General features: G+C 39.8%; 1 protein-coding gene across 9 annotated transcripts in view; it reads right to left on the reverse strand.

Moving 5' to 3' along the window:
* scaf6 (SR-related CTD associated factor 6) overlaps positions 1-17,265 on the reverse strand; it is a 112,743-nt gene that overhangs the window by 11,160 nt on the left and 84,318 nt on the right. For 5 of the 9 annotated variants that reach the window (XM_083112769.1, XM_083112775.1, XM_083112774.1 and 2 more), the window contains 3 exons: positions 9,407-9,540; positions 4,576-4,761; positions 9-122 (listed from right to left, as the gene is read on the reverse strand). In XM_083112769.1, coding sequence (XP_082968895.1) covers positions 9-122; positions 4,576-4,761; positions 9,407-9,540 — 434 coding nt within the window. The remainder of the gene's footprint in view (positions 1-8; positions 123-4,575; positions 4,762-9,406; positions 9,541-17,265) is intronic. The other 4 variants (XM_083112776.1, XM_083112773.1, XM_083112770.1 and 1 more) reach the window with 3 other exon arrangements.

Raw genomic sequence — 17,265 nt, forward strand, 5'->3', positions numbered from 1 at the left:
AAACTGACCTTCGATGCCTATCGTCTCCTTGTGTGTTCGGCCAGGATCTGTGGGGGCCAAGAGAGTTGCGAGTGTTGCGTGTCTTATGATTAGAAGGTCTCTCAGTGGAGTCGACAAAAGATCTAAGGAAGAAGACCACTGACATCATCTAATTTGCAATATCTCAGAAAGTCATTAACTAACATACGTCTGCCTATCATTATAATAACCGTTCCACCTGCTAACGTTAAACTCCATCCCCCAAAGTGACCAAGGAACATTTAATCAATTTCACATGAAAGCGGAAAGTTTGCTGGTAGAAACAGCTTTCATATTTCCATACTGGTATGGTTTAAATGCATACGCACTTACAAAAATACAATTACAATACTTTCATAAGGCAAACTGGGATCCCAAGTTTACATACTCATGATGGGTGTCACAATATATTTTTTAAATTACTCATATGCTTAAAAATCAGTGTTGCATTCCTAAGTTTTCATTTATAATAATAACAACAACCTGTGGTCAAGGCCTACCTACCGACTGCCGGCTTTACTCCAACATGGCTCAGCAGAGGTGTAAAATCATCCAACCAGTTATGGGGTAACATGTGATAGTTCCTGTTATACGTTTCCATGACCGGGTTATGCTACTCATACGTGGCTCCCAATTTCCATACGATGGTGGGTGGCTACCGGTCCCATACACAGGTCGAAATCTCAGGAGAAAAGTTGTTACGCTTCTCTTAGGAGACTCGAACCTGCATGCCTCCTGTAGCCCAAACCCAAAGCCTGGCACCTTAGGACTAAATTTTGCATTTAACTGACTCCAAGGCGGCAGGATAAGGTAGCGAGTGTTCAGTACTTGTCACTCCTATTCATAGGTTCATTAACGAGGAGTACGAGGGGCAGTGACCCACCTTTATATGGAGACATCGAAAACTAGCAACAGGTTATCAATTAACACTAGAGTAGATAGCCACCCCCATTGATATCTAAAGTTAATAGATCACCCCCCCCCCCCCACCCTTTCAACCAAGCAGGACCAGAATCAAATTTAATTACAGTAAGCCCTGCTTTATGAGTATGTGGTAGCAAAATTGTCTCTAGTAATGTGCAATTCAGTCACTTTTTTCTTTATTTTCATTTCAACATTAACAAAACACTTATCAGCAATATGAACTAACTGGACAATTATAACTGGCACATAAATAGATACAGTTTTAAAATTTATGCTCTTTACTACCTATTATCCTGGCATGTGAGTCTTGTCACTGTCAGAATGTGAAGTTTAGCAAGCATTTAATTTTTAAAAAAATTAAAGTATTGTGTGCAGCAGGAAAGTGGTAACCGTGCACAACTGAGTGGAGGTTAGTGAAATAATAATAATAATAATAATAATAATAAATAAATAAATAAGCGAAACAATTGCAGGATTGACTTAAATCTGGCCCTGGCTCCAAGATGTTTAGAGCTAATTATTAAACTCAGGTGATTGTTTGCCTCCTGCATCTAAATAGGCAATTGCCTACCAGAACAACATCTAAAAGAAACAACAATTCATCCCTTTAACTTAAAGAGCAAGTAGTGATCACGAGTTTGACTTCTGAAATCAAATAATCACTATTTATTGAGAACGTCTATAAATAACAAACTTTCATGAATCTTAGCGAGTAGAAGAACAATATTCATCCTTCATTATAGGGCCAAAAAAAAGATGAATGGTGACAAATGGCTACCAAAATCGACGCACAAGGGAATTTTTTTTTGCAAAGTTAAGCAGGGCTATTCACTCACGAATAGGTCACAGTAAGTCACCTGGGGCACTTCAAGTATCTTCACTTTGCTCCGACATGAATTGCGGCACAGAATATGACCTTTTTACTCCCTGATTTGACTGCCTGTGGCAGACACAAGGATCATGGAATCACGAAGAGAAAGCATTTGCTGTTGATAATATGAAATTCAATGTGAATCTCAGAGAAACTCAAACTGGCTGCAATATGTAGGTAGTATATATGGTAATACGCATTTTTAACTTGTTATGAACTGTGTTCTAATGAAAGAATTGGTGGTGTACACTGTCACCGCTCTTAAATTTCTATCCTCAGAAAGTCAGTTGATTCAGAGTTTGGAAACTAGTAGCCACTGGCAGCAAGGTCTGGACTGTAGAAAGAGTGTTGGATTTCCTGGATATGAAACATGTTCGAAGCAGCTCTTGCAAACTGCAGAAGTGTGACGCCTGCGAACATGATTTTAAACATCACAGTACTGGACAACTGAAACAACTATCGAGGCTTATGTGAAGGACAGAAAGGTGAAATACTATGTCTAATAATAATAATAACCCGTAGTGCAACAACCCTTGAGGGCCAGGGTCTACCTATCGACTGCTGGCCTCACTCCCACATGCTTGAACCAGCTTGCGTCCCGTAGTCTAAGCCTGATGAATTAGACTGTACAGCCATGGTGTGGGCTATGTCTATGTGACAAGATAAATATTTCCAAATTGAACTGGTTTCCTGTTAGGCCAGAAACCTTTGGGCATCCTTGTAGTTTACTAACTGTTCTCATAATGTTGTGTCAATACCTACAACTTATGTCAAAACTACAATAAAAAAAGTACTATTTGTACCATGTTACCGAGGAAGACTTACACACCTTAGCCTATACCATTGGTTCCCAACTCATGGCCTATTAAACTATTTTGCAAGGTAATATTGCACATTTTATGACCTTTTCTTTTTAAATATCTAAATCTATAAATCATATTATATTCCAAAACTCTTCACACACAAAAAATTGAAAGAAGGGGATTCAGATCTTTGGTTTGAAGAACAGGCGGCTGGCTGGCTTGCGGTAGTAATTAATTGGATACCTCTAGCTTATGTATAATTTCATATCATTTAAAGTACTTTATGCTATAAATACCTCAATGCAACATCACAAACATTTATAACATTACTTAAAATTAAAAACTGCACCCTGTTCATCACTTACTTCTGTTTTTTAAAATTATTTTAGCAATATTTTCCAAATTCCATTCTCAATATGTATTTTGCATCCATCTTTTATTCATATCAGTATTGTGCATTGTTTTGTGACATTACAATTTAAAATATCTTACAGTGTCCAGATGAGACTATTTTTTAATAACACACACTATAGCATCATCTTACATGTTTCACAGAATGAGAAAGACACTGATACATTAATATATTCAGTACTTGTCTTATCCATGAAACCAATTATATGAAGAGAAGTTCACAACAGATATCTCTGTACCCAGGCTTGACATAAAGTAATTACTACTTCCGAGTATATTAACATTATATTATTAATAACAAAATGCATTCTGATGTGCAGACAACTCACACAAAGTTTCTATACCCTTGTTGCTTGTTTGACTTTGTTTCAACCTGTTAATTTTAAAGGCTCTCTGCCATCAAGCAGATCAAAGCAGTTCAATACCAAGCAACAGAGGAGTAGAGATTTCAGAGTAATGAAGTACATGTTCATGTAATTCAACTATTTCAAGATTATGTAGTAAAAACATGTTATACAGTTGAAGACAATGAAGAACAAATTATATTTAATGTTAGCTTTGCAACTCTTTAGGTTAATTTTGATGAAAGTATGAGTCATGGTTTGATTATACTGATGAATGGACAAAGCCCAGGTTATGGCTTGAACCTGGACCCTCAGATGGTTAGAATGTTAGTAAGCATAGAAAGAACTTAGGGTTAAGCATTAAGCCAATAGCTATTTTCTGTTCATAGGGTCATAATTTCTGCAAGTGCGTTATCACCATCGTCATTGATAACAGTGTTTCATTTGATTTAGTCTATTTCACTTCCATTTCTGACACTTTTGGCAAATTGCAAAGATGAGGATGAAATTGATGAAGGAACACTTAGAAAGAAAACCCATGTCTAGGCTGTGATTGGAACCTGGGACCTGTGGCATTGTTGCATGCTGTGCTAACCACTCCACCACAGAGGCTGGCAATAACAGTGTCTGGAAAGCTTTTTTTCAGTTTATTTGGTAAGTCATAATGTTTAATGCACAAACTTCAAGCAGTTTCTTTTCCCACTGAGGATTAAAAAAAAATACCCTTAATCTTAATTGAATTGTAATTTCCCTCATATAGTTTACATATAAGAATATAAGAGCCAATAAAATCAAGTTGCACTTTTTCTTTAGCAAACCATAAGCTGTAGTGTGTTCACATTTGTTGTAGATTATGTAGTCTTCTTATGTCCTAGGTGTTCAAAAATAAACATACTTGGGGCACCACTGCAGTTGCTATTTTGGAGATAAAAATGTATAAAACTGCTCTCACAATTTTACTCATGAACTCACCCATTCTTTGAGGTATATATGGTAAAAAAAAAGGAAAATTTAGAGGCCAACATCCTTCCATGCGAAAATGTAATGCAAAAATACATGTGAAAGTAATCCTTTACTTGTAAAAATGTATTGATAATTATGCTTAAAAATGTATAAAGATGCCCAAAACTGATGTGAAATTGAGAAGAATTACAAGGTGCAAAAACGTCAATTTCAAAACTTGAGGTAAATATTATACACTAACCTTCGATATCTCTTTTTGGGAGGTGATTTACTTTTTGACCGGCCTCGTACAATCGGTGATGGGGACCTGGATTTCATTCGGAGTCCATCTCTGATATCGTCCTCCTTCTTCTTCCGTGCGGTGTTCTTTGCTCGGTAGTACTCGTAAAGGCCCAGCTTCTCCCAGCCCTCACTGGAAAGAGAAGAACTGTACATTATTGGATGTGGGAGGGTGCGAATGCAGATTAAGCACGCCTCACCACAGCACTGTTTGTTAAGGGCTTTAAACACCACAGAATTAATAATGACATGCAAATCTTAACTGAAATCGAGAATAAACACTGTCTTGCTATGAGCTACAGTAAGTGATGCTGAGTCGATACTGATATAAATGTATATAAATTCTATTGTAATCATTAGGACTTGGAAGTTGAGGAAAAATCCTTTTTTTTTTCTTCCTAGTGTCTGAACACGAGGCTCAATATAATATATGTTCATTTTGGGTCATTGTAGGCCAGAAAAAGGTGGGTTTTATTTGTCCTTTTTGATCCTTTTTTTAGCCTTTTTTTTGGGTCTTAACGGCTTTTTTTTGCAACTTCACCTTCTTTCAACAACGTTTTTACTGCCCATTCTCAATTCGAATCATCATCAGTTCATCACCTCTTAAACATCCTTTCTGTAGTAAACAAATAATAAAAAAAGAGAAATAAATATATTTGAACCGATCCCTGAAACGAGAGAAAAACACTTTTGGACGACTGAAGCAGGTACGGTACAAGATCCTTTAACCGTAACTTGTCTGGAAGGTCGCACTGTAAGTGGCAACTTTCTCTTGTTTTGAAGCTTTCAGCACGGTGTATACGACCAGACAGCACATGCCTGCAAAGATCTCAAGGTGCCATGCAGAGGAAGGGGGCGGAGTTTAAAACTGAAGTTATTAATTAATTTGGATCACATTTATAAGTCTTTTTTTCCGGTTTTAAGTCCTTTTTTTTATATTTTTAGGTCTTTTTTTGGCAATTTATAGGTCTTCAACTTCCGAGCCCTAGTAATCATAAATTATTGACTAATCACCAGATAAAGCTGTACGTAATTATTGAGTTTTTGTTTTAAGTCAACTTTATGCACAGGAAGGCTAATCCACAGTTTAAAGTGGAATCCAATCCACTATGTGCCTCAACCAGGTATTGAACCTGGGTAGTGCTCTACACACACACTCACAATACTGGCCATTTGTGGTGATGTGTTCAGCACCACACTCTGGTTGCCTTTACCTTCTTCCCCTTCAGGTCGCTCCCATTTACTAGAGACTGGGTGAACCTTAGAGCTGCTTTATGTATGGACAAGTCCCAAAACATTCCAACCAGAGATCACCCACTGCAGAAATCGAACCAACTGGATATCCCACATGACAGTCAGATACCCAACATATCCATATCCAGCATATCCATCAATTCTGCACTTAATATTGTAGTAAAAAGCAGATCTGTTTGTTAATAACAGCTGTTATGGGGTACAATTAGCCCTATGCATGAATAAAGGTAAACATCCTCTGTGCATAATACAATGCCATGATGGCACACACGATACAGAGGTAGGGTCCCACACATTCCCAATCTCAGCAATGCTGTCAGCAACATGCTAACTGGGAAGGCTATTGCTTCACAGTGGTATCGACTCAGCACCGATTCAAAGGCATATGTAAAGTGTATCTTATGGCAGAGGTAAAGTTAACAATTATCAATGTAAACACTGTGTGATTACTGTATACTTGGGTACTTTTTGCAGTTTAAAAAAAATCCTACACATGCATCCAGCCTTTTGTGCTCTAAAAATGCACAGTAGAAGGATTCAAGAGATAGGACATATTTGTCAGCACTATACATCTGTATCAGTTTATGTCAGCATACCAGTAAAGTTGAATATTTAACTGGTCTGATATTTTTATTACTGCACAAACTCTGCAATTGTAATTATTTTTCCAAATACAAAAGTATAATTCATATCCCTGGTTTTATCGAGTATGTAGTAATACCAGGTGTGCCGGTTAATAATTCTTAATTGATTCGAAAGAAAACAAGTGTATCTGGGGAGAAAGGTAACAAATGCTTTATTCAAAGTATGCACCATCACTAGAGTACGCGTCAAATCTCCTGCATATGGCGATAGCCAATAGCAGCACACTGCAGCGGTGCCATGTCTCACACGGAAAAGAGACAGCGTGTTTGAGCGAAAAGCCTTGTCACGGAGAGCACGGAACTAGGCAACGCAGCACGTCTGTGATTCGCTGGTGCTGTTCAGCCGTTCAAGGCTATATGCAGGAGATTTGACATGCACTCTAGCTATACATTGTGCCAATCTGTCCGTCAAATTGTGGATGCCCTTCCAGAAAAATCGTTCACATTTTGAAGTGATCCAGTCTGCAAGCCATTGTTCGACATCTTCGTAATTGTTGAAGTGTTGCTGGGAAAGTGAGCGAGACATCGATGAAAACAAGTAGTAGACTGAAGGGGCTAAGTCTGGTGAGTATGGCGGGTGGGGCAAGAATTCCCAGCCAAGTGCAGAAATGGTGTCTCTGACGCCTTTCACTGTGAGCGATGAGGCGTTGTCGTGCTGCAAAATCACTTCTCCTTGTCTTGTCACCTAATCTGGGTGCTTTTCGATCAATGCATGGTTCAAATTGATGAGTTGTTGACGGTAGCGAACGGCATTCACTGTTTCACCTGGTTTCAGAAGCTCATGGTACACCACGCCCTTCTGATCCCACCAAATGCACAGCATTGTCTTCCTTCCGAAGCGTTTCGGTTTTGTGGTCCATGTTGAAGGTTGTCCTGGGTCAACCCATGACTTTTTGCATTTTGGGTTCTCGAAGCAGATCCCATTTTTCGTCCCCAGTCACTATCCGATGCAAGAAAGACTTTCTTTCTTGCCGAGAAAGCAACACTTCACACACCATTTTTTGCTTTTCCATTTGTGTGTTGTTCAGATGATGTGGGACCCATTTTCCTGCCTTCTGGATCTTTCCCAAGGCATGAAGACGATCAGATATGGTTTGGCGACCAACATTTATCTTCTCTGCCAGTTGCTCTTGCATTTGCGTATCGTCTTCGTCCAGTTCGGCATCTTGGAATTTTTTCGGCTGGCCCGGGGAATTTTTGTCTTTCAAGTCGAAATCACCACTATTGAATCGTCGAAACCAACGCACACGCACATCTTGCGTTAGGACATTGTCACCGTACATTTCCACAAGGATACGATGATTTTCACTCACGTTTTTCTTTTGATTGAACAAGAAAAGCAGGATGTGCCGCACATGCTACTTATTTGGTTTGAAGGTCAACATGTTTCTCACACAAACCCAATATCACGATCACTCGCACTTGGTTGCACATCCACGGCATTTTGACAGGTACTGACATAACAGTTGAGACTGTGCACCAACCCTTGCTTCCAGATATATACAGCGACGAAATTAAGAATTATTAACCGGCACACCTGGTACACATAAACAGTGTGCTTTTTATTGAAAACCCTATTAGTCAAGTGTGTAAATTTCCACAGTAGAGTGGGGTTCCAGGTTCAATGTCTGATGGGAGGCACTAATATTTCGGATCCCACTTTAAACTGTACGTCGTCCCAATTAGCCTTTCTGTGTACAGAGTGGACTTAAAAAACAAAAAAAACTCAACAAGAAACTCCACGGTACACTAAATCATTTCACTTCCTATTACTAGCCTCAAATTCTCTCTCTCTTCATATGCTGCTTGTCATAAATTAAGGAACAAATGGACATCAGCCAGTATAATGAAAATGAACACATGCCGATGCACAAGTGATAGTTGTAATTGAATAAGCACTTCACGAATGACATATACTGATGAACTCCAAGAAATCAAGAGATATTTTGAACATTCTTGCACACGCACACAAAGTGATAGATCCTAAGGATGCACAAAGAAATCTAGTGGATAGGATCACCACACACCTTACATCACTGCATGCTGTTAATAAGAGCCATTTGGAGTTTTCTGCAGGTTTCATGGAGGAGGGGGACATGACCAGTCATGTGTTGATCCAGATGCAGTGCTCCCACAAGCACTGATCAACTAGACATGTTCTGTGGGGTCAGGCATTATCATTTTGGAAAAAATCCTTCACGTCTTTCATGTGCATAAGGTGCATTTCAAACCAGGAAGTCATCCCTATATCACTGAGCTGTCATGTCATGGTTCCACGCAGGAGCACAAAGAACTTTTACGCCGACTTTGTGCACAGACAGGCTAATTGGGACCGGACCAAACATTCAATGGCTCTGTGTACACTAAATTGTAGTGGGGCAGCACTGTCGCATGCCTTCATCATCCGTGCTGTTGTAACAGGTTCTCAGTTACAGTACTGTTAACATATTTTGTGCTACATGTCACTTTTTCTCTATTATCCTGAATTTATGACGAGTGTGTATATGTACATAACACCAACCTTAGAAATGCAGATGCAATTTCAATCTTAACATACATGCACTATCTTTATTCACACATTACAAAACATGTCATGCCATATGCAGCCAATATTTAACACAATATGAGCACAATAAAATGTTCTGAAATTTCAACTCCATCTTGGAGATATCATCATGGATGAATTTGAACGTTGGGTCTCCCAGTGAATTACACAACAGTGATTCTCCTCCACCTTCAACTTTATCACCGGTGATAATTCACGGATGAAGTTGAAGGATCAGAACTAATTTTATCTTCATATTATTGAGCTCCTTGAGTGTTTGTGCTAACTGTGAGAAGGACTTTGAACTTTGATGATTATTGCAAGTATTCAGAATTAGGTTATAATCTTACCTGTCGCGAGGTCTTTCGTGGCAAGGAGGACCATAGAAAGCCTCCACAGCTGCCAAAAGTCGTTCACTCGGTGGGGCTGGAGCCGGAAGTCTTATATCCTTAGGGTCCAGAGGCTTGTATTCCCCATCCTCAAGCTGAAAGTGATCAAGGGCAGGTGTTAAATTGTTTTATATGTATTGCATTGTGCAGCAGATACTTTTTGCCAGTGTCAACTACGCTTGATGTGGCTAAATGATAAGTACGGCATGTGCCATATGGTTATGTCCTAGGTTTGTTCTATAAAATAGGGCTTGTCGGATCAGCCTTAATAAACAGGGTTTGTTCTAAGCTGTTATTGTTCCCATGCAAAAGGGGGAGGGAGTGAGTGTATTTTTTGAACTATGAAAATTATGAGACCAAGTTAATTACACAAAACACACACACGGCTAATAAAACTTAAAATTCTTCAAAGTACTCTCTTTGTATCTGAATGCACCTGTATTATCTGCCTATCCAGCCTTGTTCAGTTCGTCATCAAAATATCCAACCACGAAGCTCCTGTTTTTATCTTGGGAAATAGGTAGAAATTGCAGGGAAAAGCATATATAGGACACAATCGATAATCGTGCAACTTTCTTGTACACACAAATTCGAAAGAAACGCCCTCCCTTACGGTTATGCAACCCGTAGTTTTATATCATCTAGTTTCGCCTGGTAGAGTAGTTCCCGAGAAGAGCAGTGTTTCCAAACCTATAACTGTAGTGTTTCCAACCCTGTATTGGTAGGTTGGTTGTTGATTTGGTGTTTTAAGTCCACAATACACAGTATGACTAATCGGGACTGGACCTACAGTTTAAAGTGAGATCCGAACCCCTTTGTGCCTCCACCGGGACTCCTTGATTACAAGGCGACGACGATACCATTGCGCCATCCAAGCCTGTATTGCTTCGTAGATGACGAAACCTTCACGTAAACTTCTTCATTCGTGAGTTACATTTGGTTTACAGACTCACATTACAGGACACTCTTTTCCTGTATTGCATGTGTTCTGGAGCATTTATTTTTTCTTCTGCGGAGAAAATTCTGTTATTATTTTACATCTTATTTTTCGCAGCTTCTCTACCATTTATTGGCTAATCGGAACAATGAGGATGAATGATGACTCGATGAAATTGATAAGAGGACAGTCATAAAGAAACCATGGGGGCTAGATTCATATTATTATTATTACTAGTATTATCTTTCTTTTTTTACTTTACTTTTGGCTAATCGCAACGATGAGGATTAGTGTATGATAAAATGCATGAAGGAACACTCATAAACAATCATACCCAGGCCGGGACTCCAACCCGGGAATTTCGGCAGCGAGATCAAACGCCGACGGCTTACCACGCTCGGGCACAGACGCGGCCAATTATTATTAGTGATATTGTCTTAAGTAGTGTATTTTTCCACCATATTCTTTCATACAATCATGCAACTGATGAAAATTAAAATGTTAAAATACCTGCCTACGTTTTTTTTTAAAGCTTGCAATATAAACCCCTGCTGCACGAAGCCAAATTGTGGGAATACGAAACAGAACCAAGTTAACATATCTTGACCGTGGAAAGTGTTAATACAAAATCTAGAAAAGAGCCATTTAACAGTTGCCTGATTGCTTTTCCATTTGTTGTATGGGAAGAATTGTCTGAAATGTGTGTGTAGTGGCAGGCAAAGGAGAATACAAAGATCGAATAGAGAGGCAACACTGTCACTGTTCTGCACTGCACAGACAACGCGTCTCGTCGAGTGGGCGGGGCACTGTGGGTGCGAGCGAGCTGCTGTTGCTTCTGCAAAAAAGAACACTGACAGACAACTGAATGACGCTCCGCTTAAAATCTAGTCAATCGAGAAAGGATTTTTTGAGGAAGTGAATTGAAATATAAACGCCAGAATTTGGTCTAAGCCTATAATGGTTACTCGCAATAAGAGCGGATCAATTTTTACATGTGGAATTCCGTAATGAAGGAGGCAACAGGCCGCACTCCACACCTTTAGCCTGGTAACACTAATAAATCATCTCATTATATGCGTTCGGTTATGCTGATAAGTCATGTTTAATATATTACCTTCAAACAAACAATATCATGGACTCACTCAGAGGCAGAATTCAATTTTACGCTTTACTTTCCTGAAGATATTTTAGCAATATAATCATTCCGCTCCATTTTCGTATTCTCAATTGAACTCGCACTATTTTTTCCAGAAGTTGAGTCCCACCTCCCTTCTCCCACCTTAAAAATTCTTGGGTGAGAGGCTAAAATTACAGACAATACTTTACGACTCAAAGTGACGTGACCTAGAACGTAGTGAAAAATCACTGGTGCAAAATTCAACGTAATGATGATAAAATGAAGGTAGGAAAATGGATGTGCTAGAAAGTTTTACATACATACATACACACACATAGTTAGTTCCGTGTAGAAGACATTTCTTCACATTTTTCTCACCTTGGCTTCCTTCAATTCACGAAACTGTAAAGCCATGAACTCGTTAAACCCCTATAATCACGGAGTCCCAGGTTCGATTCCTGGTGGAGAGACAACTGCCTAGTGGTTCGGATCTCACTTTCAACTCTAGGTCCCACTTCGGGTAGCCTTTCTGAGCATGAAATGGAATTAAAACACGGTAACCCATCACAACACACGCGCAGAGGGCGTTGAACGTCATGACTGACAATTATTACATACATCGAACTTTCAGCGAAGCTGGAATAAGGACTATTTGCCATGCCAAATAGTGTGAAGTTTCAGTCTTCTATACGAAGTGCATGCAAGTTATCTAAAAAAATGCAAATGTGAGGGTGAGTCGAGCTATGTTTCATTCAATAAGATCTTAACTTCAAACATATTTTGCTCTATAGTTGTCGATTTCGAATGGGCATCTAAGACTGGTTGCTTGGCGGACCGGATTTGGAGCAAAATCATGGACTGTCACAGTTCCAATCACACTACAGACATAGCAAAAATTGTTCGCCTGAAGATGAGAGAAGAGGTGATCTCTTGAAATGTCTCGAAATATATAGATAGAATATATGTTCAATCAAAAGGAAAAACAATGGATAATATCCAATTAAGTAGAAACGTTGTTAGAACCGGTGTTCATTCACAGAGCAAAAGGGTTATTGTGACAAAATCCTGTTTCCCTGCTGGCTACTTCCGAGAAGAGGGCTTTGTGAAGTTATCGTTTCTTGCCCAAGCGGTAGGCCTAATTGGTTGATTGACCACGAGTTCCTTCGTAGGTAAACGCGGCAACAGAGGATCACTGCCATAAAGGTGGTTCCCGCGTCGGCTGAAAGACCTACAGGAATTTAAAGAACCATTGTCACTAACTTCAGACAAACATCTAATAATTTCCTTAGGTTTCGAAGCTGATCCGAAGGGACAACAAATACCAAAAAAACGACATGCATTAAATGATCGATTGGTCCGTCCTTCTGTTGATGGATGGCAATTTATATTAACAATAATAATCGTAAGCTTATCATTCAAGAGTCAACAATCAAAGCTAATACGCATCTATAGATCAGAAATTACTAGAGTGTTAAAGTTGTTTTTGTACCTTTTGTTATTTTAAGTCGCTCTTCTGCCACTTTCGGCTAATGAGGATGAGTGACGATTAGATTAAATTGATGCCATGATACCAATACTGAAGCTGTGGCTCAAACCCGGAAATTTCGTGGTATCGGAAGTGGACCACTTAACGCGCTTGGCCACCAAAGAACACTTGGCTCTGCGGCCAAGCGCGGTTAGTGGTGGACTAACGATCCAGACACCGAATGTTCCGGGTTCGAGTCCCGCCCGGATCTTTGTCAATTTCTTAATCGTCAGAAATCCCTTCACAATCTAAGACATACCATTTTATCAAAACTTCATTCCCCTCCCCTACACCTCAAATTTAATACTCAATCTTCCCAACAAAATTTCCATGCCAATTTTAGACTTCCTGCTGATATTGCTCCCTCCAAAAAAGCAATCTAAGACGTAATAGTAATACACAAGACTTGGGATTCCCTGCCCCCCCCAAATAATTATCAATCCCGCTACCTTAAAATCTCACTAACTTCATTAATCGCCCACCATAATTTCCCTATCAATCTAAGGCCTAATATGTAAGAGTTGGATATCGCCCCCCCCCCCACCAATATTACTTATTACCCGTAACAATTCCCCTGACAATCTACAAATGACTATTTGTATAACAGCAATGGCTAATTGATGACGTAATTCAACTTGTGCCCTGTTTACTCAGTCAAATTTCCATCACAGTCTGCGCCATAATGCCCCTCCCCCTGGACACCCCTGATTTAGAACTGTGGCAACGTGATAGGTGTAATGTAACTAACAGTTAAGTGTTAGGAATGGGTGCATGTGTGCTGTGCATTTGAATTTCATGTGAATCAAATCTGTCAATAATGTGAATATTAATATTATAGAATATAATATAATGGTTCAGGTGTGCGAAAAAGTAAGCAAGAGCACCAAGGTATCAATAAGAAAGAATTGGAAAGATAAGTTGCATATGGAGATGTGTGTAATTATTAGTTTTGTTCTGGGATGTAGCAAAGAACATCGGTTAAACAGTGCGGAGTTTCAATACTGTGTTCACCCGCCGTTGGATTCAAGCACATCATCTAGTCGACGAGGCAAGGATTCCACGAGCAGATGTTTGGTCTTCTCCTTAAACTCTCCGAAACATCAAACACGTGAGTCAGTAGAGCTTCCGTTGTTCTCAGTTGTCTAGGTTCCCACTCTCTCACCATCAACGCCCAAATGTTTTCGATTGGAAGACTTCGCTGGCCAATCTACTCTTGAAAGCAGATCCCCCGCACAAGAACATGCGGACTATCTCCTCTCTTGGAAATTCCGAAGTGTAAGGCATGATGAAATGATATCGTAAAGGAACATTCGGACCGAAGGGACATGCTGCACGTGGCACATGCCTCTTGAAAACAGCTTATCATTGGTGCATGTAGAGCTTCACGCCCATTCCGGTGCAGAAAGTTTCATTTTATTGGTTCCGTTGCAAGTGACATGCTCAAGGCATAGATACGAGTAAAACTGCTGCAGGATCTCGAACGAAGCACCTACCGGGGCTCGAATTAAAGCCAAAGCGTGGTGGCAAAGGCAACCGTGAAGTTACTGCTTCTGAGATTTACGAACCCGGGACCCCTTGATTGAAATGTGACGACTCTACGATTGCGCCATAGGGGAGGCCCTAGTCCTCTTACGGAGATAATTCGTTCGGAGCAATAGAAATGCCCTATCAAAACAATTGGGGAATATTATTTTCAATGTGGATATTCTTCGGAAAATATGTTTCTAACAACAGTTTACCTAAATAGTGGGGACTTGGGGTGAGAGAGAGGGACGGAGTTGGAAGAGAGAGAGAGAGAGAGAGGAAAAGCACACAATTTTCTGTTCAGTGCGAACCTTTTGGATTGCTTTTTCCTAGCGCACCAAAAACACAATACGTATAACCCAAATGCAACCCAAACCTTCAATGGCAAAATTGTGAGTCAATCACTCAACTGGAATAAAAAGTACGGATTTAAATCTAGGCCAGAAGATAGTTATTGCGCTACCATGTGCCAAAAAAATCCACTTTGCCTGCGAGAATTGTCATGCCTGAGTGATATGTAGTTTACGTTAGTTGTGAGAGTTGCTTCAATTCCATTGCCTGCCAAGAATAATGATAGCGCTGAAAGCATAAAATACAGAAATGTGCATGTTTGGCGAGCTATGGGAAAAGCAGATCCTTGTGTTTTCTTTTCAAAATTTACTAATTTTATGTCAACTTTTACATATAGCCAATGGCGACAGAGGATGAATGATGCTTCAGGGAAATTGATGAAGATTGAAGAAACAACGAAAAAGAAAAACTCATTATCAGAGGCTAGGACCCAAGAACCCTGGCTACGCAGCATGTTATGATATTTAAGTATATCACGGATTGCTGCTAAATCCATTCCTAGATATTTGTAATGAATGAACCCCCGCCCCCGCTACGAGAAAAAGAAAGACTATAGGATGTGAAACATTCACAATGTAATTGCATTGCTTTACATCGCTCTTGGCTGTATTCCAAATGTAGTAAGAGATCAGCGATAAGTCGGATTTTTTTTTGTGTGTGTTTTTTTTATCGCAAGGGCTACCTTTTTCATCATTTATAAAGAGTTAACTTCGTCGTTACACTAGCACCAGACACAAATGCATCAATTTCTATTTCGGTTATTTTACATCACTCTTCTGCCTCTTGAGTTAATCGCGATAATACGGATGAATTATCAATTTATAAAATTGTGACGGGACAAACTCAGTGATACATTCATGCTTGACCAGAGTTCGAATCTGGAACATATGACCTCGCTTCGCTAGAAAGGCTGGCAGAAATGTATCGGAAAAGTGTAGGAGCACCAAGAACCGATTTCACCCAGCACAGACAATGAAATCATTTACAGCGACTCGCTGTGGCAGTGTTGCTTGTCACCCCCTGCCCCTCACTCGCAGATAGCATAGCCTTCTCAGCACCCACCTGCTGATGGAAGAGTGGAACCACAAGCAAAACAACCTGCGCAGACCCACGACTCCTGTGCACCGTACTCCCGCGAGGAGGGGCGGGGGAGAGTGGACCATGCTTCCTTATGGCCCGAGCTGAAGGGAAGAAGGGAGATCTGCGCGGGTACTTTTCGTCCCAAGGATTTTTTTCGTTGTGGTCGATCTATACTTTTCGTTTCAGGCATATTCCGACTGGAAGGTTTCTGGCACCCCTCCGCCCCCCCCCCCCACTTCCCACCATGGTTAATAAATGAGACCCTTGCACTTTCAAAACCATTATCGCAAGAAAAAGCTGGCATCAATTTTACACCACCATACAATAAGATTTACACGGGAAACATTTCCTAACATATTTTCTTGATTCGGACTAAGGGCAAATTAAAAATAGTCAAAGAATTAAATTACTGAAAATATGGAAAAGCACGATACCGAAATCTGTAATGAGTGCGAAGGGAAAATCGAGAAAAGGAAAAAAAAATTAAGTATAAAAGTATTCGAATAACCAGATAAAGAGAGAAAGTTATCACGGCTCGAACAATGCAAATGAAAAAAAACGGGAATACGAATTGAAATATACGACAATCGGAAGTAGGCTGAAGGAAGCAAATTTTAATAAACGTGGAAAGAAAACATAATGAAAGGAGCGCTGGTTCGATTCACGACGGAAGCTCATATTTGTTGTTCGAATCCCACTCTACACTGTATGTCCAGATGCATTTACACTTAAAACAAACTTCGTGGAACTTTTTCCAAATCAGATGTCGCCAAAAATTTAAAAACAAAAAGAATAACTGAAGGAAAAATGCCGAAAGCATTATTGCAAAATGAAAAAAAAAAAATCTTCACATATTCGTTCGGAAGTGGTAAAAGAATAATAAAAAACTCAAGCATAAATGTTAATAACACTTGTTATTATTACCAGAGACATTCTCAAAATAAACTTCTTGTCCGTTAAAATCAAATCAAGAGGAAAGCAAGATCTCCACCCGGTTGCGTGAATCTGTGGCTAGATTCAAGAGTTGGAAACACTACGCTTCTCGCGAGCTGCTATTCCTGGCGAAACTAGATGATATTAAATTCCGGGTTGCATAACCGTAAGGGGGACGTTTCATTCGATTTTGAGTGTACCCCCCCAACAGGTTTCTGGCAATGGTCATCAGCCACACGCACACACAAGAGCCACATTGCATCCGAAGTTTGTTGTATGGTGAATTGACAGTCCTCTTTCAGCATTGTCTCAACAGTGTTGCCATTTACCTCTGTTAAAGCAGTGGAAGGGCA

This window comes from Lepisma saccharinum, chromosome 26 (genome assembly GCF_977018435.1).
Source record: "Lepisma saccharinum chromosome 26, izLepSacc3.1, whole genome shotgun sequence".
NCBI lineage: Eukaryota > Metazoa > Arthropoda > Insecta > Zygentoma > Lepismatidae > Lepisma > Lepisma saccharinum.